This window comes from Haemorhous mexicanus, chromosome 6, assembly GCF_027477595.1.
Source record: "Haemorhous mexicanus isolate bHaeMex1 chromosome 6, bHaeMex1.pri, whole genome shotgun sequence".
NCBI lineage: Eukaryota > Metazoa > Chordata > Aves > Passeriformes > Fringillidae > Haemorhous > Haemorhous mexicanus.
Window position 1 is genome coordinate 42,646,990 of NC_082346.1, and position 25,289 is coordinate 42,672,278.

The following is a 25,289-nucleotide window of genomic DNA, read 5'->3' on the forward strand; positions in this document are numbered from 1 at the left end:
GCACTGGCCCTGCCTGGTGTGGTGGGGTCACAGTCCTACCTGTGCCTGGGATGGGGCAGGGGTAAGTCTCACAGTTGTCACCCCAGGCTGCTCCCACCGTACAGCAGCACTCCTCCTTGGTGATGTTCTTGGCCAGGACGCTGTCACACAGGCGGACGTCACTGATGTGGTAGTAACACTGCTTGCGCTCTGCGCTGTCAGAGACGTGGGCTGCATGTGTGTCGGAGCCCTCTGGAAGACAGCAGAGCAGGGATGGCATGGGGCCCTTGGCACCCCAACACAGCATCCCAGACCTAGGAGGTCCCAGAGCACACCCATCACCAGCAGTGTGGCCTTCCCAGGTCCTCACTTTCAGGCTTCTGAGCTCTCCCCAGACTAAAACTTGCCCATTATCTGTGGAGGCTTGTACAGCCCTGTCAGCCCCTCATCTTTATCTCACCCCAGCCAGGGCTACCACGCTCCTGCTCTAGCTGCCACCCATGCTCTGTCGCAGTTGCCTACTCACCCATGGCAGCTCGTGGCTTGCACTGCCCTGCCTCTGTGTCGTACTCCTCGTGGTCACTGGGGCAGAGGCACAGGAAGGATCCCTCCACATTCTCGCAAAGCGCAGTTCCGCACACGGCAACCATCAGCTCACACTCATTCACATCTGCAAAGCAAAGAGCAGCAGTGGGCAGCAGGAGCCCTGCCTCTGCGCGGGCAGCCTGTGCATGGTCTGCAGCATGAAGCTACCCTGCTGTAGGGAGACGAAGGATACTAGGGACGAGCTGAGAACTACATTCACACTGTGGCTCAACACAAGTCTGGCAGGAGCCTCATGCCCTGCTCTTAGTGGATCCAGAACCTGAACTCCAGCTTGCTGAAATCCAGTGGGTTGCTAGATCACAGAATCATCTAGGTTTGGAGGACTTCAGTCCAACCTCCTTCTCAATTACAAGATCCCACCAGGCTGCTCAGAGCTTTTTCTTGTTGGGTCTTTAAAATCTCCAAGGATGGCAACTGAACAAACATCACAGGCAACTGTCCCACTGCCTGCCTGTCCTCACAATGAAAACTTTCTTCCTTATAATACACCCTGCCTGTTCTCTACAGGCACCCATTAAAGTACCTTTCTAGCACCTTCAGTGCCTCCATCCCCCAAGGACCTCCTTTCCACCTGGACAGAAAAGGGCTCCATGTTCACTGTTAAACACTCACTTTTTCAGAGCCTGGTCCTTTGCAATCCCAAAGATCTGCTGTGATAAGGGAAGGGGTTTTGACTCCATGAGCTTCCCTGTCCATGTGTGTGACTCTCAATGCATGAGTGCAGTCCCTGTCTGTGGTCTGGGAGCCATCCACAGCAGGGATGCCAGCCTGGCATCTGCCAGTGGCTCTCCTTTACTGACTGCAGACTCACCAACGCAGTAGTGCCCGGAAGGTGAGCTCTCATAGCCACGGTCGCAGAGGCAGCGGAAGGAGCCATCCGAGTTCTCGCAGAAGCCGTGGCTCCCGCACAGCGTCTCATTGGCACATTCATCAATGTCTGCAGCAAAGCCAGAAACAAGAATTATCCTAGTCCCCACTTCTCCCAGTGGACACCCCTACTCAGGTCCTTCAGCTCTGACCCCAAGATCTGGGACTGGGACAGGCATTTCCTTGGTGTGAGGGACTGGGTCTGGCTGCTCCAGTTACCTATGAGCGTGCATGTTAAGAGAAGCTACTTGCAACACTGAGAGCAACAAAGAAGTTATGTGAATGGAGCAATAGGGGCAGGGTGGGAATGGAAAATTGATGGGAAGTATGGGAGGTGACTGGCAGGAGTGGCTGAGGGTAGCAGTTTCCTGCAGAGCTGTAAAGGGACACGGAGCCTACAAGCTCCAGCTACTGCATGGAAGCTTTCTTGGAGCAGTCAGAACAGCTGTGTGTTCACAGCCCAAGGTTCCCAAGGCCAGGAGCAGCTCCACGTGCTAAGGCTGAGTCTTAGTGCAGCCCAGAGCCCAGTGGCTGGCAGCAACTCCTCCCTGCTGCAACCTTCCCTGAGCTGGGGGGGAGCCTCAAAAACTGCAAAAACCCCTTTGCTCTTTCCTTTTTGTTGGAGCCTGGGCTTCAAACCCAGACTTGCTAGCCTAGCATGCTCTGGTACCAGCAGCCTTTCCACTCACCCAGGCCTGCCAGGCAGGTGACTGGCAGTGGCCCCAGCAAGCACAGCTTACAGGGAGCTGTGGTCCAGCCCCAAGCCTGGAATGGCTGTAACCTGCCCAGGACTCTCCCCAAGCGGAAAGCAGCACAATGCAGTGTCTGTTCCAGATGCCAGGAAGAGAGAAGTCTAGACGCAAGCAGGCAGCATAGCCAAGAAAACAAATTCTCAGCATTATCTGCCTCTCCACCAGCCACACATTTCCTCCTCCTCCTTCTCCCCTGCACCTCTGGCAGAGATGTCCCACAAGCACCCTGTTTCTGCCAGGGTGAGGGACAGGGAGAGCCAGGGCTGTACTCACCAATGCAGTCACCCAAGGGGGTCCAGTGGAAGCCAGGCTGGCAGCCCATGATACAACGGTAGGAGCCCAGGCTGTTCTGGCACCGCCATGTGCCGCAGATGGCATCCCCATATTCTTTACACTCATCCACGTCTGCAGGAAGGAGAGCAAGGGGATGAAGATGGTCAGATGGGGACCCTGTTTGTTCAGTGCAGCACCTGGGTCCGCTACAGCTGGCCAGAGGCCTTGAACCAGTGCTAGTCCTCCTTACAAGTCACCAGCAACTTTGGGTGCTGGGAGCAGAACTGCCCTCCCCACTGCATTGGCTTCATTCATCCCCTCAAATTCTGGGAGGCTGATCTCCTCAGCAATGTTTTCTTACCCACGCAATCATCAGTCTCCTGGGAGTGTTTGAATCCATTTTCACACAGACATCTGTAGGAGCCTTCTGTGTTCAGACACTGGCCTTGTGAGCACAGGGACTTGTCTGCACATTCATCCACATCTGTGAAGTCAAGACAACAACATCAGCCTGGATCTCACAGCAGGGCAGGAAGCAGAGGGCGGGACCTAAGGTATGTTCCCGCCACCTGTCAACTCACCTTGGCAGCTGATTCCACCACCCACATTTGAGAAGCCAGGAGCACAAATGCAGAAGTAGGATCCTTGACTGTTGAGACATTCACCATTGGGACTACAGATTTCACTGTTCAGGCACTCATTCACATCTGCAGAGGGAGCAGAATCAGGACCATGCACCCAGCCCTGGGATACATTCTTCACCAAAGCCACATGGATTCCCTGTTCCCAGTCTCTTACAGGCAGCCCTCAAAGGGCTCCTGGCCCCTTATTTTCTCACCATGGAAACAGAGATCTTCCCTGTCCATGGTGAGCCCAGATTTGACTACAGCCTTATGGATGTGCCATGCACGGTGGCATCACTTGCCTCGGCACCAGCATCCTCCCTGCTGAGAAAGGAGGATCCAGTATGTCCGGGACCCAGAGGGCTGCGTGGATGAGGTTCATACCTTCGCACACAGTGCCATTGATGAGCTCAAAGCCAGTCTGGCAGTGGCACTCATAGGAGCCCAGTGTGTTTCTGCACTCTCCCCCCAGGCACTGGACAGCAGGATCCTCACACTCATCCAGATCTGCCAAGAAGAAGGGCACAACACAGAGTGAGGCCCCAGCTCTTGGCACTACTGGAGAATATCCCCATCCACAGAAGCATCACCCAGCTGTTGGCCTGCAAAGTGGGTTTGAGCTGTCCTCCCAGACCATCCAACAACAGTGAGAAGAGGGTAGAGACTCCCTGTTACTGGGGTGTGCAGATTCAGCCCAGACTCTTCACTCCCTTCCATCATAGGGAGCAGCAAAACACTATCCTAGCACCAAGTCAGTGGTGCCCAGTGACAGGACCAAAGGCAAGGGGCACAAACTGAAATACAGGAGGTCCTGCCTGAACACTCTTTCTGTGACAGTGGCAGAGCATTGGCCTAGGTTGCCCAAAGACATTGTAGAGTCTCCGTTCTTGGAGATACTGAAAAACTATCTGGATGTAGTCCTGGGCAGACAACTGTTGGTGGCTCTGCTTGAGCAGTGTGTTGATTAGATGAACTCCAGAGGTCCCCTCCAGCCTTAGACATTCAGTGATTCTGTGAGCACACGGATACTGCTAACCCCAGTGTTTGTCTCCAGCAGAACTCTGCTCTGCATACAACAACCACCAAGAGGCCAATGCAGAGTCACAGTTGTTGACAAATCCTCCCTTCAGCAAACTGCACAAGAGCAAACATCAGTAGAGCAACGCAGCACCAGCCCTACCTTCTGAGGCACTGCTTTCTTACTTGCCAGACTTGTCTACAACGTCCTTCTTGTGGAAGAGCTGTCCAGGACCCTACAACAACTTTTACCCAACTGCAGAGCTCTCCACAAACCTTCTCTCACCCAACTCTCCCAGGCCTTGGCCAGAATCTGCTGTCACTCTGAGGATTTTGCTCACAGCAGAAGAGAGAGGGATACTATCCCTCACACAGAGGGCTGCAAGATGCCAGCAGACTGCCTGCAGCCCTGGAGGGAGGGGCAAGCATGGGAGAACACTGCACTGACAGGAGGTAAAGCCCTGAGACTGGCAGCTCCTGAAGGGAGGGAGGAACACTTTCCCCTTTGCAGAGCACTGAGAGTGCCACAGGCACAAAGAGCATCGATCCCGACCACCCTAGAGCAGGATTCCCAGCTTTTCAGTCTCAAAGGGTTGCAAGAAGCAGTATTATTGAATCCTTCTGGAGAGGAACCAAAATCTAGTTTATTTACAAAAAAACTATCACAAAACCCTTATCATGTTTCAAATATGAAACCTAAATCCAGACAAGGCCACCAGCCAAGGCAGGGAGGAACATACCATCCTGCCATCAGGTCAGTGTGACCCAAACAATATCAAACCCTGATAAGATGCCCTCATGAAATGGCTGGGGCAAGGTGGCTGAAATGGGGCAGCTCATGTGGAGTCTTGGGAAAAGGGGAGGGCAGATGTGAGGCATCAAACCACGGCTCTTCCATCACACCCAAAAATCAAATGCAAAATAAGTTCATTTCACACTGGTTTTCTCAGACATCAAAACAGAGGAGAATTAAGGGAGGAAAACTTCCCTCTCCTCCCCTCCTGGAGGCCCCCATACAAGGGGATCCTTCTGAGAGTCACATCAAAGGCAAGATCTTACATTTGCCAGCTACGTGCAGGCTGCAGGGCTCTGCAGTGCTCCAGAGATAAATTCTCAGCACGTGGCCATTATTTAAACAAATACCTTTGCCAGCTCTGCCCTTTCCCTTCCCTTGCTCCAAACAGGGAATTTGAATCAAGCCATCTCAAGCCCAGGATATCCCCCCATGGTCAGCCATCAGAGATGGAGTTTTCCTGCTTGTGCTGGGGCAGTTGAGCTGTAAAGCTGGGACTGAGCACGCTCATGTCTCAGCACTGCAACCAACACAAATCAGTGCTGCTGTTAAGTCTCTGCCAGCATACCTGGCACAGCAGAGACCTTGTTCTAAGCTTTCCCTTTTAAACATGTCCAAGTTATATTAGGAGCTGGAGAAAAATAATGAAACCTGGGTCCTCACAGTCTCTCCATGGGCTGTGGACCCAAGGTTTCTCCTTCTGTTGAAGGCCTACATTTGATGTATATGCACACAGTTCTGAACTAAAAGACACACAACTCTGCCAATGTTTCCAGGCCTCCTGTACTCCTCTGGCCTTTGTCAGCATCTTCTAGATCATCATTGGTCCATGGGGTCCTTCCCCCCATCCCTTGCCTCTGTGAGCAAAATCACCTTCCTGCTGCTCCAAGTGGCATCAGCTTGCAGCCTTCCATGCTCTCTGCTGAACAGCAATCTAAGGAGCTGGAAAAGGATTCTGAGGCTAAAGAAGCCCTCCTGCCCCACCAGTAACCCAGCTATGGCAATGTCTCTTCCCTCATTTCCTCCAGCACCCCCTCCTCTGTTCCTGGGCAAGGGATACCTTCACACATGCTGCCATCTCTGGAGACAGCATAGCCGGTGTCACAAGACATGCAGGAATAGGAGCCCTCAGTATTGAGGCACAGTCCAGAGGGACAGGGAGCCCGGGCTGTGCATTCATCGATATCTGCATAAACACATGAAGGAGAGAGGGATAAGATGAAAAAATGCAGAGCAACCATGACCAGGGGCACATGTGCTGGGGGAACCAGCCAGCATGATGGCCAGGACTCAGGCAGAGCCAAGTGCTTAGGGAGAGCCTAGGGAACCCTCTGGACTGAGTGTGTGACCCTTCAGAGTGTCTGGACACATGGCTGCTCAGTACCTTGGCAGCTCTTCCCATCAGGTGCCAGCTCGTAGCCCCGGTAGCAGGAGCAGCGGAAGGAGCCATCCAGGTTGACACACTGTCCGTGAGCGCAAGTCCCCTCCACAAGACACTCATCCACATCTGTGTGATAAAGCAGAAGGCAACATGGCATGGGAGGGTGCTCAGGGCAGTCCCTCCACACAAGCTACAAGTGCAATATGCTCTGGCCAAACAGGCTGGCTGGCTGCAGGAGAAGGATGCTGCCTGTGCCTCTGCTCCTTTTGAGGCTTACAGGGAGCGCTGCCGTGGGGGGCAAGGGTGCTGCCCAGAGGCAGCCCAAATTCCTCACCAATACATCTTCCATTCCTGGGCCGGTAGCCAGCCACACAGCTGACACACTGGTAGGATCCTAGTGTATTGACACATCTCCCACTGGGGCAAGAGCTGGGATCCACGCACTCGTTGACATCTGCCAAGAAACACAGTTCTTTCAGGCTCCCAAAGGTAAACAGTGCAGCACTCTCCAATGTGTCCTCTCCAGCTGGATCCTCAGAGTTTCCCCCCAGGGCACAGTGATACTCGATAGGAGCTGAGATGAGTTTGCTGAGGCTTAGACAAAATCTCTTATGGCCCCACCTATCCCTCAGGATCCTACACCCACATCTGAGGGCTGACATAAGTCAGCAGCTAAACTCATGCTGCAGGGTGTTGCCAAGGCCAGGAATGTGCATGGGTAGAGAAAGGGATCAGGGAACATCTGTGCAGGGCCGTCCCATCAGGGCGTTTCATAACTATGATTAGGATGCAACCTCCAGCTCAGTTGTCCTTAAGGCAAGTGCTTTCTGGAGGCTGTGTGTGGGGAAGCAGCATTCTGTGCATGCCCTGTTTCCTGTACTGCCTCCTAAAATAGCCTCCACTCTGTGATGGAGATGAGCTACTGAGAAAGGGGAGTCTTTGATCAAGCACAACATACGTTGACAAGGGTGACAGCTTTGAAGGGCCCAGGTCTTGCCATGTGAATGGGATGCAGTGGGGATGGGTGGCCTGAGTCTCTGCAGCCTGCTCTCCCTGCAGCTCACCTGCCAGCATGACAATTTTGTGACATAGCCAAGGTGGCATGAAAATATATAGGCATGTCCTTCCATAATGGGGAGCTGGAATGGACTGGTCATTGGGGAACTCCATGGGAGATGGGAGAGAATCTTGGGAGAACTCCATTCCCTCTGCCCAGGAAAGCCTGTTTCTCCTGCAGTCAAATGAGAGGACAGGCAGTCCATGGGGAGGGCACAGGATGGACAAATGTGGGGGTGTCCCACCTCCCTTACAGGAAGAGACACAGAGTGATGAGAAAAGGAAGTGTTCAGCCATGTATAGGGCAGGTTGAAGGGGCAGGGGTTGCAGGGAGCAGCAAGCTTTACCTTCACACTGTCCTCTGGGGCCCATGGCAAAGCCCTCCTTGCACTGGCAGTGGTAGGAGCCAGGTGTGTTGATGCAGTGCTGTCCTCGGCAGATAGAAGGCTGCTCACATTCATCTTGGTCTGGTAACACACAGGGAGACAGTCCTGAGTCTTCCCCCACCAGTGTCAGGAAGGCTGGGTGCAGGAGAGGACCTGCTCCCCCTGCAGCTGGCTCTGCCTAAGGGATCTGTGCTGGGGCTCTTCTCTGTCCCCACCTGCCCTAGCATCCTCCTAGCCATGAAGCAGTGATCAGGGCTGGCATCACAGACTCCTGCCTGGATCATCATGGGCAAGGTCCTATCCCCGAGCAAGCAGGAGAGAGTGATTGCCATGATCAAGCTGTCTATGGCAGGCTGGTGGGAAGGGAGGATGTGCAGGTGGGCACGTGTGTGTGCACATTCATGAGAGAGTGTGAGGCCGAGAGAACAAAGAGGCCCTGGAGAGATGGCAGCTCTGTGTCAGGTGAACACTACTTACCCTCACAGCTTTGCTTGCCCGCTGAAACAGCCAGGGTGTACCCAGAGTAGCAGAGGCAGAAATAGGAGCCCACACTATTGATGCAGCGACCTTTTCCAGCACAAGGGTCTTTCAGACACTCATCTTCATCTATCACCAGGCAGGGAAGGAAGACCAGCAGTCACCACCTTCTGCTTGCAGCCCCTGCCAGCTCGGCAGTGCAGCAGTGGGAACGGCCTTGGCAGAGCTGCCAGAAGACCTTCCCCCAAAGGCCAGAAGGACTGAACGGGCTGCTGAGGCCCAGAAGGCAGAGCAGTCAAAGCATCAATTGCCAACCTACCAATGCAGTGGAGGCGGCTGGGGTCCAAGGTGTAACCAGGGTGGCACAAGCAGCTATATCCCTCTGGGGTCAGAACACAAGCACCAGCTCCACAGGAAAGGGGTGAGGAGGCACAGCCACGGACCCCTGCAAAGAGAGAGCGTAGGGTTGGGAGCAGCACCAAAGGGGTGCATGGAATGTAGTGTCCACTTTGTGTCCCCAGCACCATATGAGGAATCTGCTTTTTCCCTTCTTGAAGAATGATACTGAGCCTGCTCCCCTCCTTCAGAGAGCCCACACCCAAGGGACAGCAGGGAGGACACAGCAGACCCTGCCACCTCCTGAGGCTCCTGTGGCCTGAGCTGGCATGCCCCAGTGCCGTATACTGCTCACCTGCACTGCGGCCCCATGCCTTAAACTAGACCTGGCAGCAGAGCCTGACACCTGTGATGGCGTTCCTTTTGGGGTGACAGCAGGGCCCCCCGCCTCGCACCACCCGGCTAAGCCGAGCACAGGCAGCAGTGAAGGGGCAGCGAGGCATCACACACCCCTCGGCATAAAGCCAGCCAGGGGGAGTGAGGGGGCAGCCCAACCCCAGACAAAAGGCTATTGAGGAAGACGCATTCCTCAGCAAGGTGCCTCCGCCAGGCCCGCTCCCCAAGGTGCTCCAGCCCCCGGCGCAGGGCAGGGACCACACTCCCAGACACTTAAGCAAGCCTGGAACAACAGCAGCCTTGTTTCCGGCGCAGTAAACAAGCCGCCCCGGGAGGCACATGGCTCCCCCTGCGCTCCCCCTGCCCGATGAGTCAGCTCACGGCTCGGCGGGGGCACGGGGCCAGAGCCACCGCAGCGGGATTGCCCTCGCTCGGCAGCCACGGCTGCGCCGGGCAAGGCAGCTGCAGGCGGGGAAGGACTCAGAGATACAAGCGCTTTGCTCCCCGTACAGCTTCGCTCTTGTGACTCCCCACGGCCGGCCAGGTTTCCCTGGGTGGCAGCAGCTGGGCCCAGGCTGGGACAAGAGTGGCAGGTCAGGGACTTTTCTTTGGGAAGTCAAGGGAGGCATGTGGGCAGATAAACAGGCAGGTTAAGGGAGAGAGCCCCTGGGCAGAACTTAGGACATAATTTCGCTGTAGTACCAGGCAAAGAGAGGCGGGAAATCCCCATGACCAGCTGACACACACCCACCTGCTGGCACCTGTGTTGGAGCAGCAGCATCCCAGGTGGTAGTGGGGCCAGGCTGGCGAGGACCGTGCCAGAACTCCTCTTCCTCTGCTGTGGAAGAACAGAGGCAAGTCAAGCTACCTGATCCCAGGCAGAGATGCTGACCCAAGATTTACCTGTGCTGGCTGTCCTGGCAACCACAGCACCAAAAGAGAACACAGGAAGAGGCTGCAGGGTGGTTGCAACTCTATCATCTTATTCTTTAACACAGCCTCCTTCACCTTGCTGGATATTCATCACCTCCCCATATTCCAATAGCCCCACATTAGCCACCCAGTGTGATGGGGTCCTCCCTGCTGCCCACAGCCAGCCCAGCCAAGAGCCTGTCCTGCCCATCACTGGGGGCTGCCATGCAGAGAAAAGTGCATGGCATGAGCTCCCAGTCTCCCCACTTTCCTCACTGCCCCATTCTCTTCCCCACACATTCCTTGCCCTACTACCAGCCTGGCACTCACCTCTGCGCATGGCAGGTTCTGCAGTGGCATCAGCAGTTCCCTGAGGGACAGAAACATAGGATTCTTGTGCATGGAACTGGGATGCAGCACCCCTGTGACATTTTCCCACCCACCTCCTGCCTCCTCTTTCTCCCCAAGATCACCATCCTAGGAGGAGAAGCTGCCCCAGCTGGGTGCATTTGGCAGGGCTGCTCTGTCCTGAGCATGTCATCCTGGGCAAAGCACAGCTTCAGGCCATGCCCCGAGGGCCACCCACAGAGGGGCTATGGCAGCACACTGTGCAGGTGAGACCAGGGCACGGCTACCAGGCACGCACCTCCTCAAGGTGGCCAGGAAGGTCATCCAGGCATGGTAAATATTGCCACTGTCACCAGCAGCTCTGGAGGGCTGAGGACAGCTGCTGCTTTGACCCGCCTCAACAGTGCTCCCTTACCAGAATGGTGTTTTGTGCTAGAAGCTCTTTCTCAGCATCCCCTCCAGGCAAACCTATGGCTGCCAAAGGAAATGCTGGAGCACAACCTGAGTCCCAAGTCCCTGCTCAGTGGAGCTTTCCACAATGGATGAAGAAAACAGGCAACTGAACAATGTAAGTCGTAGACTTCACATTTGGAAGCTTTGGTTCAAATTTCTGCCCTGTCTTGAGATTTCTCACATGTACTTGAGTCAAGTCACTTCATGTTTATGAAGCAGTGACAATGGGAGTGCTGTCCCTTCCCTCAGAGGAGCTGCATATGTCTGAGGGATGAGCTGATACAGCAAGAGGGCACAGAAAGATATGCTCAGAAGAGATATGGCCAAAACTCTACCGACAGCACAGATCAAGAGGCACACATTTTTCAAGTGAGACTCAAATAAAGTCACACAGCTCTAGGAGAGCCTAGCAGAAAATCAGTCCCCAGGCTGCTTCCATCTGACAGGGTGAATTCACTCAGCCTGTGTTGGAGACTCCTGCCCTGAGTGCTCCAGTGGTGTTTCTGCTGCACCCAGCTCAACACAGGGTGAGCTGGTCTTGAGCAGGACACTGGGCTCCATGAGAGAAACATGCCTAAAGCTGACTACATCAGTTCTTCTTATCCTGCTGCCCATCAGCCCTACAGCCAGGCCAGTCTGGCAGTGAGTGCCTACACCTCAGCTGTGTAAGTACAGCTGATATTATCTGAAGTTAGTGAAAGCAGAGCAAACTTGAATATGCAGCATAGACCATAATTTCAAACCAAAATTCTCCTTGATGTCCTTTTATAATGGGATAGATCCTTGCTGTAATTCACCCTTTTGCTCTTTAGGACTGAGTTCATCATGGATAATTCCTCCTGTCCAGAGCTTCAGTCCCTGTGAGATGCAGTGTAGACACAGCTAAAGCCACAACTCCCATACCTGCCTGGCTGAACAGTAAGAGTGTAAGCAGGAATAGAATCATAGAATGTTTTGAGTTGGAAGGGACCTTAAAGATCATCTAGTTCTACCCCCTGCCATGGGCAGGGACACCTTCTACTAGACCAGGTTGCTCAGAGCCCCATCCAATTTGGCCTTGAAAACTTCTAGGGCTGGGGCATCCACAACTTCTCTGGGCAATCTGTTCCAGTGTCTCACCACCCTCACAGTAAAGACCTTCTTCCTAATACCTAATCTAAATCTCCACTCTTTTAGTTAATTTGTATGACATCCCCCTTCCAGCCAGACAAACCTTACTCACCCGCACAGCAGGAGAAATTTCACCTGGAAAAGGAAACAGTGCATGATGAGTGGAGAGAAGACAGATAGGCATCCTCCTCAACCCCTGACTGCCCTAACTTCACTCCACCTCTAAGACACTGCCGTTCAGTCCCTCACATTTGTCTGCAAGAGCTTGTTCCCAAAGCCAACACACCTGGACTCCTGGCACTGTGCAGACCCCAGGAACAACTGCTCCAGCAATTACTGGCACAAGCAGTTGGTCACATTGCCCTCCAGCTGGGCTGGACAGAAGCCCAAGGACTAGAGTCCTAGGCTTGCCACGCAGGCCTGAGGTCCTGGTGGAGACAGCCTGGCCAGTCAGCATCAACTGCAAAGATGCAGTTGCAGGAGCCTGAAACACTCGACCTTCTTTCCAAAGACTTGAAGACCTATTGCCTCATGCCTCAGGAACACTACAGTCATACAGATGTAGGGAGCCCTTTGCAGCCAGAGGTCCATCCATGGTATATGACAGGACCGGAGAAGTTTTCCACCCTTGCTAGGGGCCCAGATGGAGCAGCTTTAAGCAGCAGACCCCACACTACCCTGTCTTGCTGAGGTGCCAGGGTGAAGGAATGTCTCCAGGATGCTGCCACGCAGGCTGTCCTGCAGTTGGTGTCTCCTCGCTGTCCAGTCCAAAGTCCAATTGCTGTTCTCCCCTTGCTCTTCTAAGCTGAGGGGCAGCTCTTCTGTCTCTGCTTTCCTCATTGACAGTCGGATATCAGAGCTGGAGTAGGTGTAGCCATGTCCTGCTGGGCAAATTTCCTTGAAGGCCTCTGTGAAGGAAAATGAAATCAAAACTTTAGAAAGCAGAGGTTGGAGGCTGGTGGAGGGATCAACTGGCTTACCATACACAGACATGATAGTGGGACAGTGGAATCAAGGACTGAAGATGGGCAGGCTCGTATGTGAATGCAGGTGCCAGTTTCTCCAATCCTACAATTTTCTGTAATTTCTAAGGGTTACATTCTTAAAGAAACACATCTTGATTACAGTGGGTAGATGCTTCAAGCAGAAGGAGTGCACTCCCAGAGCAGGGTGGATTTCTCACAGGCATTCCCAGACCCCTAAAATGAAATCCCTTCCCATGGTCAGTACTGCTAAAAAGAGGTCATGCCACAGGAAGGTCCAAGCTGAGCAAAGGAGCAGATAAAAGCAAACCTGGAGTACCTCAGCACTGAGCACTTTGCACAGCACTCAAGATACTCTGCACAAACCACCTGAACATTTTTCCAGTCCCTGAGGATTTTTGTGCTTTTCCTTCCACCCAATCCCATGCTGAGATACTCAAACTCATCCTCACCTGTCTTTCTTCCCAGCAAAAGGTGTAGGACAGAAAAGGGCTGTTGAATAAAGCCAGGCACGCACATGGCCGTGTTCTCCCTCTGGTACAGGGTGGTTTCCCCAGGGATGTCTCCATCTTCCCAGTATTATCCAGGTCTGCTTCCTGGGTTCTGTACCCTCTCCCAGAACAGCATTTGCACTGCTCAGCTCTGGGTGGTCCTGCAGCTGTCTGTGTTCAGGCAAACCCAAACCCCAGTGTAACCAGAACCAAGCTGAAGCAGGCACATCTCACCTGAGCCGGGCACCGGGCACTCGTCGCAGTTGTCGCCCCAGCCCTTGCCGACGCGGCTGCAGCAGCAGATCTGCTGGGTGATGCGGTGCGAGAGGGGGAAGGTGCACACGCCTCCGGCCGCCGAGCGGTAGCACAGCCCCTGCTCCATCGACACCGCTTTGTCCGCTGAAACACAACAGCCGTGTCAGTGCCGGAGGTGCCCCGAGCTCTCCAAAGAGACAATGGGGGACACTCAGCTCTCCCCCTTGGCTCTTTCTCTGCTTGTGCCTGCCAGCCTGTTGAAGGGCTGCCCTGTCTTCTCTCCAGGACACCCCCTGGCCACCAACCATTGGGCCTTTACCCCAACAGCGTCATCCCCAAAAAATCCAGCTCATGTGGGAGTTCTCTCATCCCGGGGGGCTGTGTCTTTTGCTGCCACACCGCATGCACATTCTCTTCAGCCTCTTCAGGGACCATGCAATGTCCATGGAGAATGATAATGCATGACTGGGACCCATTCTGCACACAAGTGCAGAACAACCCAGCTCAGGTACACTCGAAGGAGATGTGAAGCATGCTGTGGCTTCCACTCAGCCACGGGGTCCTGCTCAGGTCCCTCCCCAGACTGAGGGGTTCCCTGGAGCACTTACAGATGCAATGGCTGCGGGATGGGTCTAGCATGCTTCCAGGCTTGCAGGTACACCGGAAGCTGCCACGGGTGTTCATACACTCGGCATCTTTGCAGAGGCCCTGCATCAAGCACTCATTGATATCTGTGGAGAGAAGAGAAGAGACCCTTGTGAGATGTGAAGAAGCTGAGGGTGAACTAAACTCCCTACACAGTGCCTCCCATTCAGGTGCTGTGAACCAAAGGAGTTTCAGCTGAGCTGGTGTCCGAGGCAGCCTCTACACCAAGCAGCACAGTGAGGACCTCTGTGGTGACAGTAGTCCCACATCTGCAGAGCTTGCTTGCTGCAGCTGCAGGATGGCTTGTGGCTGACTGCTCCGCTTTCTGCTCCTTGTGGAAAACAGATGTGGCCCCTATGGTGAGCCACTCTGTCAGGGTCACTGTTATGATGGCTGTCTGCAAGCCAGGAATGGTGAGTCCTGTCCTTTCTCCTGATTCCTGGTACTGCTTCCATAGAGCTATCACACACAGAGGATCCTTGTTGAGAAACTCAGTTCCAGCATGCCGGGAGGGCATTGACAGATCCCATCCAGAGGCAGAGAGGTGGTGGGCCAGGCTGTGGCTCACTGTGCCTTCTTCTAAGAAAAGGGTGAGCAAGTGTGAAGTCATCACATTCAAGCCCTGCCTCAAATTCTGCCTCTGCCCCTGACTCAGCACTCCTCAGACACAGTCTTTGGGAAGGAAGCTGGGTTTATCCTAGGGAAGCACCATTGGGCTCATCCATTTGGCCTGCAGTAAAGGCTTTCCTTCAGCACCATGTAAGAATGTGTGAGCTAAACCAGAGAAAACAGGGATTAGCAAAAAGTGCATTCAGGGGAGCTGAGGGCAGTTTTCAGATGGAGAGTAAGGAGGAAGGTGTCCTCATGGAATAATGTTGCCTTCTATCTTCACTAAAGAGCTTGGCCCAGAAAAGTCAGAATGCTGATGAAATGTGCTGTGTCAGGAGGCACAAGCAGGGCAGGAAGAGCTGGATGTGACACAGAGCAGCAGGACTGGGAGCAACCTCAGCACCACCCTGAGACAAACCACAGGAACATATACTGCAGGCTAAGAGGTGAAAGCCATCAGTGAGAGGGTTCAGGGCCCACTCACTGCTCACAGGACAGCTCTGAGCTGCCAAGACCAAGAAATGCCAACATGAAGCTAGGCCAAAGACACAGGGCAGTCCCAGTGACAAGGTACATGGCCCTGGCGAGACCTCAAGTGCCCTCAGAGCACCAGTGATTCTCTAGGGACTGTTTAAAGATGAATGGGGTGGAAGACTCAGGAACAGCTTTCCCAACGCTGCCTTATTCCTCAGAGCCAAAGCACTACTGCTTGGTGGAAGGGGCTGTCTTGTGAGACACACAGCCAGCAATGACAGCTGAAGTTCAGACTTAATGACCTAGAGGTCCTCTCCAGTCCTGTGCTCTAAAACTTCCCCATTTATCCCACCAGCTGCTCCATACACAGGTGAGACACACAAGGGCCATGAAGACCAGGCCAGAAGTTAAGTCAGTTAGGGATACCAATGCTACAGGGATCTGTAGAAGGACAGGCAGGAGTAGGATTTGGCTGCACAATGTAGTGTTTCCTGCTCTGCACCAAGTACAGGACAGAGTTCATGAGAACAACCAGTGACCAACCCCAAATATGCTGGGAACCCCACTCAGAAAAGACATTAGAGCTCTCTGGAGGAGCCTCGTGGCTCATCCCTGTCACTCCACAGCACGGTCAGAGTGTTATATCATTCTGACAGACCAACTGGACAAAGTGTTTGACTCCATATGAACAAAGGGATTGAAGGGATTGGAGTAATGAGAGCACAAAACAAACAAGCACCAAAGGCGAGGCTTTATATCCTTAATTTAAAAAGGGCCACATCCAGGCCTCATCCCAATCCCCTCTATTCTGCTGTCAGCCACAGTGGAAGTCCCCCTGGGAGTAAAAGCAGGCAGGTATGCTCAGAGCTACACACTCCTACCCCCTGCAGCATGCCAGGGCTAGGGCCACAAGAAGAGGCCTCAGGGACCACAAACTGAGATCCATGTGCTGCCTCAGCTGCTTTTTCCCACCCCACAGAAGCCTGCCAGTGCTCCTCAGAAACAGCCAGACTGAGGCAGCCTCTGGGGGAAAGGTGCAGGCTGGTTTACCCCAGTGCTTGGTCAGCAGAAAGGACTCAGGTCAGCAACAGACACCAAATACACATATGGTCTCCTAGGACTTCTGGACACTGAGGTGCCAGAGTGGGTCATGTGCAGTGATTACTCTGCATGCACACCTCCCTGTCCCTGAGCCTCCAAGACCTCTTTTCCTCATGTCTAGCAACCAAATTATCCCTTCCAGTGCCATCCTTCCTGCTAGTCCCAGCAGCACTGGGAGGATCCCTGGCTGGGTCTGACAGGCGCTCTCAGCTCAGACTCCTTGTAGCCTTGTTCTGCTCAAGAGGATGCAGCAAGGAAAGGAAAGGAGATACTGCAAAGGTAAACCATTTCCTCCTCTGCTGGAAGGCACTAGAGAAAACCCTTTCTGTCCATACTGAACAGAGGAAATTAGGCTTCTGCCAGGGTCCTCCTCCAGTCACAGTTCTTTAACAATAGTTCACAAAGCCAGGTAGTCTCCCCTCCTACCTGGGCTGGCAAAAGAAGACTCCATGTAGCCTCTCCTACATCTGTCCACCAAATTGCTCACTCTGGGCCCTAAAGTGAGGTGCTGAGGCTTCCTGACACATGTTCTGCTGCAACAGAAGCAGTAGTGTCTGAAGAACAGAACTTCTCGAGTCCAGCTTACAAAGGAGTATCCAGAGGCACAAATCTCTGGTTCATGCTTTTTCCTGTGCAAAAACATCTTCCTAGCCAAATCCACACTGTCATCTCCCTCTGCTCCTCCCTGATCCACAGGGCACAGAAATCCAGAGCAGGCACTGCAGATCTCTGCTTTCTGACATGAGTCCCTCCAGCTGCTTTGTTCCTCCAACTTGCATTTTATGTCTCTGGGTACCTCCTCATAATCACAGCACTGTCTGTGGCCACTTAAGGGATGAGATCTGGGCACCAAGCTGAATAGTTGTTGTGTTGTTAAAAGTTCTCCCTCAGGACAGTGTGGGGAGGTTGAATCATTAATTAAGTAAGCATGGTGGAAAGTCCCAGCAAAAAGAGATGAGTCATTGGACTGCCAACCCTGGGTTTGCTCCCTGCTGCATCTCTGAGATGACACCTCTCAGCTTATTGGGGATCACAAGAAGGGAACAATAAAATTCCTCTTTAGTCAGAGGACAGAAAAACACAGTGTATGTCCAAGAAATGCCAAATAAACATGAGCAAGAGAGAAAAGGGGAGAGATTGGTGCCTTCCTCATATGGAACTGAGGGACCACAGAACTGAGAAATGGATCGATCCTGGCAGCACGGGGCAGGCAGGGGAGCCTAGCAGCATGAACAAGTGACACAGTCAGAAGAGAAGGCATCGCTTTTATGGCACTCTCCCACTTGTAAATCTCCAAATTGGCCCGCTCCTACTTGTAAATGAACAAAGGAACAAGCTGATAACCTTCACAAATATTTTTAGGAAACAGAATTTCTGTTGCTTCAGACCATAGAAGAAGTGTTTTTACACTCACACTTAACAGAGCATAAATTCAGGTCCTTACTGGGTCAGTAGGGGGGTTTCCTTGTACTGGCCCAGATATGTGCTCACTGTGCTTGTCAGCAGAGTCACGTAGTCCTGTGTTACCTGGTTTTCTTTCATTCTTGTCAAGAACATGGAGATTTTTATAAGTCACATTCTTTGCAGAGCTATACCAGGGATTTAGATAAATGTATTTTGTGTAGATAATTTCAACTCTAACAGTGGATGTGAGAAGGAGAAAAACAAATAAAAGCAGCATCCTTACCTTGGCAGTGGCTCCGGTTCAGCCTTTTGTATCCCTGGGGACACTCCACCTGTCCATTCTCAATCACAGGGTGTGCTGGGAAAAAAAAGCAAACAGTGTGGGACACTGGCACTAGAGCCAGCCACCAGTGTCCTCCCTTCTCTGCCTTCCTTCTAGAGGGGAAAGGGTCCCCACGCCTGCCTTGGCTGGGCTTCTGATGACTCCCAGGGCAGAGGGAAAGGTAAGAGCAGCCATGTTATTCATGCAGTGTCTTCTGCTTCTTGGCAAGTGCCAAACTGGTGACCCAGAGGTGCTGCCTGTGCCTCATATCTACCACTGTGTCACTTTGCCTCCTTCTAGGTCAGTTTGGATAGCCAGGTGGCACGTGACAAGGGAGATCAGAGTGAAAGGAATGGCTGAGGTCCTTGACAAGCTGCTGAAATAACAACTCAGGCCCTGTTTATTACATTTCTTTTTACACTGCATGTGATTTCCTGTCCCAATCCCTCTCATCAAAGAAAAATTCAGATTTCTGCTTTAAATAGTTTTGTGGGTTTCAAAATGTTCTGTAACATGCACAATTAAACCTCTCCAAATTTTTTAAAGGCAAGTAAAATGTGGCCCATAAATTCCTGGGAAGTCAAATTTAGGCACTGAATTTTGAAGCAAGGAAAAGGGAATCTGAGTGGATGGGTTGGGAAGTGAGTAAGAATGGGGTGGGGTGGGGTAGGAAGAAGAGTACTTTGCCTAAGGTTGGGATTTTCCCAGGGTGGGGTTTCTTTTAAATTTTCTGGATCTTTTGCTTGGGAACAAGGAGTGCATGCAACAGCCAAGTGATTGCCCAGCCATATTACAATCACTCTTAATTTCTCCTGCCTGGCATCAGTAGCTCACTCCTTAGTGTCATACGTAGAAAGCCCTCCATGGCAATAGTCATATCAAGGCTCTGGCAGATTCCTTACACATTGCAACTTCAAGAACCAGGGACAAATTGAGACCATCCTTACAGAGGGAGATGCTTGGCAAGAGCCTCCAAAGTTTAAGACCACAAAGAAAGCCTGCAAAGTTTAAGAACACATTCTGGGGCCAGAGAGCAGGCGTGTCCATAACTTTGTCCTGAACACTTGAACTCTATAAAGCAATTCAAAGCCATTCTAGGACAGTTCTTCTAAGGCAAAAGTTAGAGACCAGCCTCCTAAGATAAAAGTGCTTAGGAAATAAAAGACAGGAGAATACATCATTACCAGCCTGTACCAGGAAGGAGAACAAAAAACCTTTTCTCAGGTACATTAAATGAAGTTACAAGGTTTTCCATGTGTACATTGATCCTCAGCAACTAAGTAAATAACAAAGACAAATTTCTATCGATTTCTATCTTCTACAGTTTGGTCATGAATTGTAGGCAGCAGGTGCTAACAAATATCTGGATGTTAGGGATGAGGGGGCTCCTGGTGATACTGAGAATCCCAGAGTACTTTTCCAAGCCTCTGGGAAGGTAAAAAAACCTCTGGTTTATGGGGTCCAGGCTAAGTACCCCAGTGGGATTTCAGGTCCTCCCACACCATAGCTTGTGGGCTCAGGGCTGCCGACAGGCATTAACTGTGCTTGGAAGCATCTGTCAACCTCAGCACAATGTGATAACAGACACTCAGATGAAGCACCATTGTTATGTGCAAGCCCTCTAAGCAGAAGCCAAGCGTGCTGGAGATCAAACAGTGATGACGTGTCAGAGCCATGCTCCCCCTCTGAAAAGTTTCCAGAGAAACAGATTCTGCAGCATCTCTCCAACAGATGTTGCTGGGGAAAGGGAAAGGTGGAAAATGCCAGTGGTGGGCAGATGAGTTGCAAGGAGTTTGGTAAGTGCCACCTTAGCACTTACCAAACTCCAGTTTGGAGAAACCTCTCTACTTCAGCAAATCACTTGTGAAGGCTACGGACAAACATCTTAACTCTGCAAAGAAACCCGTGTTCCCTGGAAAGAATAATTGTAACGTGAGCAGATCTCTCTGTACCAAGAGGGCAACCAAGAGAGTTTTGAAATATTGGATGGAGGCTGCCAGGATCTGTTCACAAGGGAAGACAGTGTGTGGCTGCAGGAGGATATAAGTTATCAACTCTCAGCTTTCTGCTTGGCTTCTTGAGTAGAGGACTCTTTCCTTCCACACACTCAGATGTGGCCAGAAAACAACAGAGATGGCCAAAACCTCCTGAAAAAAGGAGCTAGGACACCTAGGTTTCCTGCAAAGGGGATCAGCATCTAACCTTCTCTCATGCAGCTGTAGGGAAGCTATTTCTCTAGAACTCACCAAAAGGAAAAGGCTAATCTGATGATCAGAGAGGGCAGAAATCTGTTGCATCCAGAGCTGAAGGGGCCCCAGTCTCCTGTGTCTGTCTACACTCTCTCCAAGAAGGGTTCTCCCAGAGCCTGAGGCTAGGGATGGAGCAGCTGAGTTGCATCTGTCAGGCAGACAGATTTCAGCCTCAGTGAGGGCAGGGAGCCCTGGTTCCTGATTCAAGAGTGTGATTTCAGAATCTTGCCTCCTGGGCATTTCAGCCCTGAGGACACTGTGCCAAACCAATATGGTCACCAGGAAGCTGCACATTAGGAGTCGCTCTTGGCTCTATCTCTCTGCAAGCTCTGCAGGCATAAAACATCCTTTTCAGGGCTGGGCTCATACAAAGGAGCATGCATGCAATAAGCTCACAGGCTCAGAAAGGAGGTGAGTGTGAAGCAGCCACAGCCCAGGGTTCGCACCAGTAACTTTGTCCCCAGCTAGAAAAATACTCTAGTAGATCATAATATGAAAGGAAGTGAATACAGGGAAATTGGGCGGAGGGATTTTGTCACCTAGTGGGATAGTCTTTAAGCAATTATGCTAATTTTTCATCCCTTCCTAGGAGAAGAGATTTTACCCAACAGCCCTGGCTCCCCAAACATTGTGTGGAGAAGCTCAGGGTGGTGGTGAAGTGGAAAACTTCTCCTAGTGGTGGTAGGCACAAGGGAGTGAAGTGCGACAATGTTTGTTGGATGAGATATTACATTACATTAGTCCATACAATACCACTCTGTTAAAAGGGGAAGAAGCAAGCCTGTAGTCAGATGAGAAGTGAGGAAATGCCCGTTTCCTGAAAGCTAGCCCATTTGTTTTGACTCTTTCCAGCTACCATACTAAAGACATCAACTCACTGAGAAACCTTGAGGGTTGCTGTGGTGCCTCTGCTAGTCCTGGGAGGTGAAAGGAGCCGGAGTGAACTGGCTCATGACACCTGGAGAAGTGGGGGCTGGTGGACTCAGTCAAGCCTCAGCCTGGTTTAGTGTGAAGTAGAGAAGATCAGCCTTCACTGCACAGAGGACATGAGCTGCTGAGCTCACTGGCAGAAGAGCAGAGCAGTTTGGGCCCCACAGCAGTCTCCGGAGATGTGTTAGAGGTGCCACGGCAAGATGTTAGGCTGTGGCTGTGGGGATCAGCTGAGTTCTAAAGCAGAATGGACACGAGGGAAAGAGACAAATCCTTCTGTCCAGGTCTGTCATGACTGCTCTCTGGATGGTCTGTTGTAAGGGGGCTCCAGCAAGACTTTCTCCAATGCCCCAACAAGAGTTATGATGGTAGTGGTGGGGAGGGCATGCACCAGTGCTACTTGTGCAGTACAAAACTAAGTCCTCTGGCTCTGCTCATGATCAGTAAAGATCTTGAAGGTGCAAAAGATGCTTGAAGGAAAAAGACTTTGATAATTCCTTTTCGCCATTTACTGTTCCAACAGAAAGATCCTTATTCGGCTCCCAAGATGGCTTCCAACTCCAAGAAGATGCCTAAAAACACTGTGCTGCTGCGTGCTGCTATGACAATGTTGTACACAAATGATGAGCAAAACAAGCACTGTGCAGAACAAAGCACTCCTGAAAATGCTGTGCTTTCCCAGGTTAAGCATTGCTTTCTGTGGTACTGGCACGACCTTGCAGAGGTTTCAGCTTCTTTCCCCGCCTCCAGCCTTTCTTTATTGCTCCACACAGACTCCCTGTGGCACATGGTAACAGTGGCCTCTGTAGCCTCCTTCCCATATATCCAGGGATTTTTTTCCTGTATCCTACCCCATCTGTTCCCAGGAGCAGACCAGGGGGTTGATTTCCAAGGGGCTTCCTGTGGCTGTTTCAATGCCTGCAGGCACAGTGCAGGGGAGCATGAGGCTTGCAGAGCCACTTGGCGTTCCTGACCGTGACGGCTCCATGGGTGAGCTGCCACCCCTCTCACAGTGGGAGGTCTGTTGGGGGAGTGCTGCGGGTGCCAAGCCAGACATTACAAGATCCAACTTTCCAGTGAAATTCAGACTTTTCTCTAGGACAAAAAACTTGAAAAAACACGTGGAGTGGGAATAAAAACAAAACAATAGCCTTCAAAGACTTGTTTCTTAATGCAGTTAAAACCCATAGGAGGAGAGAAAGCAGCCCAGGAAGATCTGCAGTGAGCACAATGAGTGGGTGCACAGCCCAGCCCACGCTCGGGCTGACTGCAGCTGGAAATAAGGGACAGGGGGCACTGAAAAATCAGAACCTAGAAAATGCAGGTTTACTGCACTGAGAAAGCCTGTCATTTGCACAGAAGGGTGAGACTTGTAGCTTCTGACAGTACTGCAGATGGTGTCCACTGATATGGGTGTTTTCCTGGAATGCTGCTGGTTCTAGAGGTGTGTGGTCTCATGGACAGAGAGGACGTGGAAGAGCAGGGCTGCGATCCCCTCTGGACAGAACTCTCTGCTATCAGTTTCCTTTATCCCCTCGTGCCTGAGAAGGGCCAAGGCTTTGAGAAAACCAGTATCCAAATCCACACCTGCCACAGGGTGTGTGTCGACCTGTAGCTCCAGTCTCATTTGGTTTAATTTCTACAGACCATCTCTTAATATTGTTCCTACACGTTCTTCCCACAGAACACTGTATCCCCCAAAATAACACATGGTCTGGCAGGTAAGCAGGAGTAGCTCTGCCCAGCAGTGTACCTGCTACTAGCCCCACCTCCTGAGCTTGCCACAGGACAGGACATTGCTTCAGGGCAGGCTCCTCACCAGCACCACTCAACTACCGTGCTTGTTCCTGAGCTCCCTTTCAGTCACATCCTTGTGTTTCTACTTCAGCTGCTTCATCAGCCTCTAATTCTCTTTTCCTACTATCAGTCTTCTCCAGGTTTTACTTTCCAGGTCCTGTTTGCCCCTACCCTTCTAGCCTTTCAGTGTGTGCTCCATTGCTTTCTCCAAGTACTAAAGACCCAGGAGGGTCACTGAATATCTCCACCTGATTTATCCTATCTTGCAACACAACACATTTCATCCGCCAAATTGTGGCCAGAGCTGAAGGACTGCAGCTGCATAGCATCATTTAGGTGTCCTGCCACCCTCCAGGGCCCTGTCTCTGCTCATCTCTTTCTCTCATGGACCAGGCAACAACCAGCCTTTGCTCCAACAGCTCATGGAGCAAGCCCTTGGCTCTCCCCCTTCTCCCAGGGCTGTGTCTGACATGTCATGGGGGTCCTATCTTTAATTCTCACTTGCGTGAGCCCCCAGGAACTTCTGCTATAGCCTGCTGGAACACTCACCTCTGCGCCCACTTCTGTGAAGACACTTAACAATGTACAGCCCCCCAGCAGCAAACCACACAGCCTGAGCATGGCCTAAGGAAATAGCTAAGACTAAAGTAACCCTCTCTACAGAGACTCCTGGCTAGGTCAACCCTTAATTTTGAACTCAGCTTTTAACATGGTCTTATTAAGATGCAGACAAAGCATTTGACTGCCTTGGCTTTTCTGATGCTGAGCAAAACATAAAAAATAGTGAGGATTGGTCATGGTAAGTTTGCTCGGACAGATGCCTGCCTCCTATTCATCTTCTCTGATGTCTTTCTGCACACAAACACGTACCAAACATGAAAGCTGCAGACGATGGAGACATCCGGACGTATCCAGACTCTACTAACAATCAGTGTCTCGGGCAGACAGTCAATCCAAACAAGTTCCCCATTTGTCTAGCTCTTGCCTGGCTGCACTTCTGTACGTTTGTAAGTGTTTACACTGAACTAGCTTCTGCCATTTCTGTCTCTAGTTGCTGGAATTAAATTCCCAATGCTGTCAAGTCTGCTCTGGTGCATGCTTCCCTGGGACACATGAGAGCAAGGAGTTGTCTCTGAAGATCACAATGCTAAGAAGAAAGCTGGAAACATACACTGGACATGTTATGTCTGTGCACGACACACCAGATCACTGACCTACAGCCCAGTGACTTTGAGTGAGCACAATACAGGCCAGCAAGACCAGAAGGCAGAAGGAATGTTAGTGTGGGCTGTGGTCTACAGGCAGGAAGTATATGAAACAATGCTTTCACGCAGGCATGGAACTGGAAACCCTGGCAGACAAGGCACAAGGCAATGACAGGTCACAGTGCTTGGCAGCTCTGTTAAAGAAGTAAGGTCACTGAGAAAGATCTGTTTTGCTGACTCCACTCTGGGGTCAGCTGTCTTGTGTATGAAGACAACATGCCAGAGAAAGGGATGCCATCTACCTGGGCTTCTCACTCCACCCTGGGCTCTCTTAAGCTCCCTCCATCACGTGTCTGCCTTACAGCTCCTTACACCAGAGGTGGCCAAAGCAGCATGATACTTGTATTCCATTGAACAGGATGAAAATGGCTCCTTCAACTAGCCTGAATTCCTGCCAAAATCACAAGAGCCATTAAGTCTCCAATGAGGAATTTTATCACCCAAAGCCAGAGGGAATTTCTTGTGGCACAGGAATACAAAAGACCCACATGGATACATTTTTCATAGCTCCCTGGAATTAGTCTGAAAACAAAGCCAGACAAGCATCTGTCCACTCAGTGAAGACCAGCAGTGATAACTTGCCTTGAGTTGCAACTGCTCCTGGGACACAGAGCATGCACTGAGCTGTGAGCTGTGGAGCCTGCTGGCAGCTAGGAGTCATGTCTTAAGTGCATTTGCTCTACTGGTTGGCTGACTCCAAGGAGCACACGAGAGTATTTTGTGTCTGTTTTCACATCTTAGAAGCCTGTATTTAGGACACATTTTGAAGCTCTAAGTCCAGCAGAGCAAATCACTGCTGCAGCTCTGGCTGCATTCTCTGCAATCACCTTGCATCCTGGCATGGAGAAGGAGAAAGGAGGTGCAGAGTTTTTGCAGCAGTCTGCAGACCAACTGAAGTATTAAGCAGCCCCCCTGCTTTCTAACAGAGGGGTGACAGAAAGACGGGTGAGAAACAGGGAGACTGCAGTGCGATGGGGAAGAGAAAGCCATGACTGGGGT

At 51.7% G+C, this 25,289-nt stretch overlaps 1 protein-coding gene across 1 annotated transcript in view; it reads right to left on the minus strand.

Moving 5' to 3' along the window:
- The window catches only part of LTBP2 (latent transforming growth factor beta binding protein 2), a 72,709-nt gene that overhangs the window by 6,906 nt on the left and 40,514 nt on the right, over positions 1–25,289 (minus strand). The window contains exons 11-30 of the mRNA XM_059848223.1: positions 18,011–18,085; positions 14,103–14,225; positions 13,474–13,638; positions 12,443–12,673; positions 11,878–11,900; positions 10,185–10,224; positions 9,694–9,780; positions 8,530–8,655; positions 8,211–8,339; positions 7,695–7,814; positions 6,626–6,745; positions 6,295–6,417; positions 5,971–6,096; positions 3,485–3,607; positions 3,059–3,184; positions 2,839–2,961; positions 2,478–2,609; positions 1,397–1,522; positions 506–649; positions 40–231 (exon numbers count right to left, since the gene is read on the minus strand). Of these exons, the coding sequence (XP_059704206.1) occupies positions 40–231; positions 506–649; positions 1,397–1,522; positions 2,478–2,609; positions 2,839–2,961; positions 3,059–3,184; positions 3,485–3,607; positions 5,971–6,096; positions 6,295–6,417; positions 6,626–6,745; positions 7,695–7,814; positions 8,211–8,339; positions 8,530–8,655; positions 9,694–9,780; positions 10,185–10,224; positions 11,878–11,900; positions 12,443–12,673; positions 13,474–13,638; positions 14,103–14,225; positions 18,011–18,085 (2,454 nt within the window). The remainder of the gene's footprint in view (positions 1–39; positions 232–505; positions 650–1,396; positions 1,523–2,477; positions 2,610–2,838; positions 2,962–3,058; positions 3,185–3,484; positions 3,608–5,970; positions 6,097–6,294; positions 6,418–6,625; positions 6,746–7,694; positions 7,815–8,210; positions 8,340–8,529; positions 8,656–9,693; positions 9,781–10,184; positions 10,225–11,877; positions 11,901–12,442; positions 12,674–13,473; positions 13,639–14,102; positions 14,226–18,010; positions 18,086–25,289) is intronic.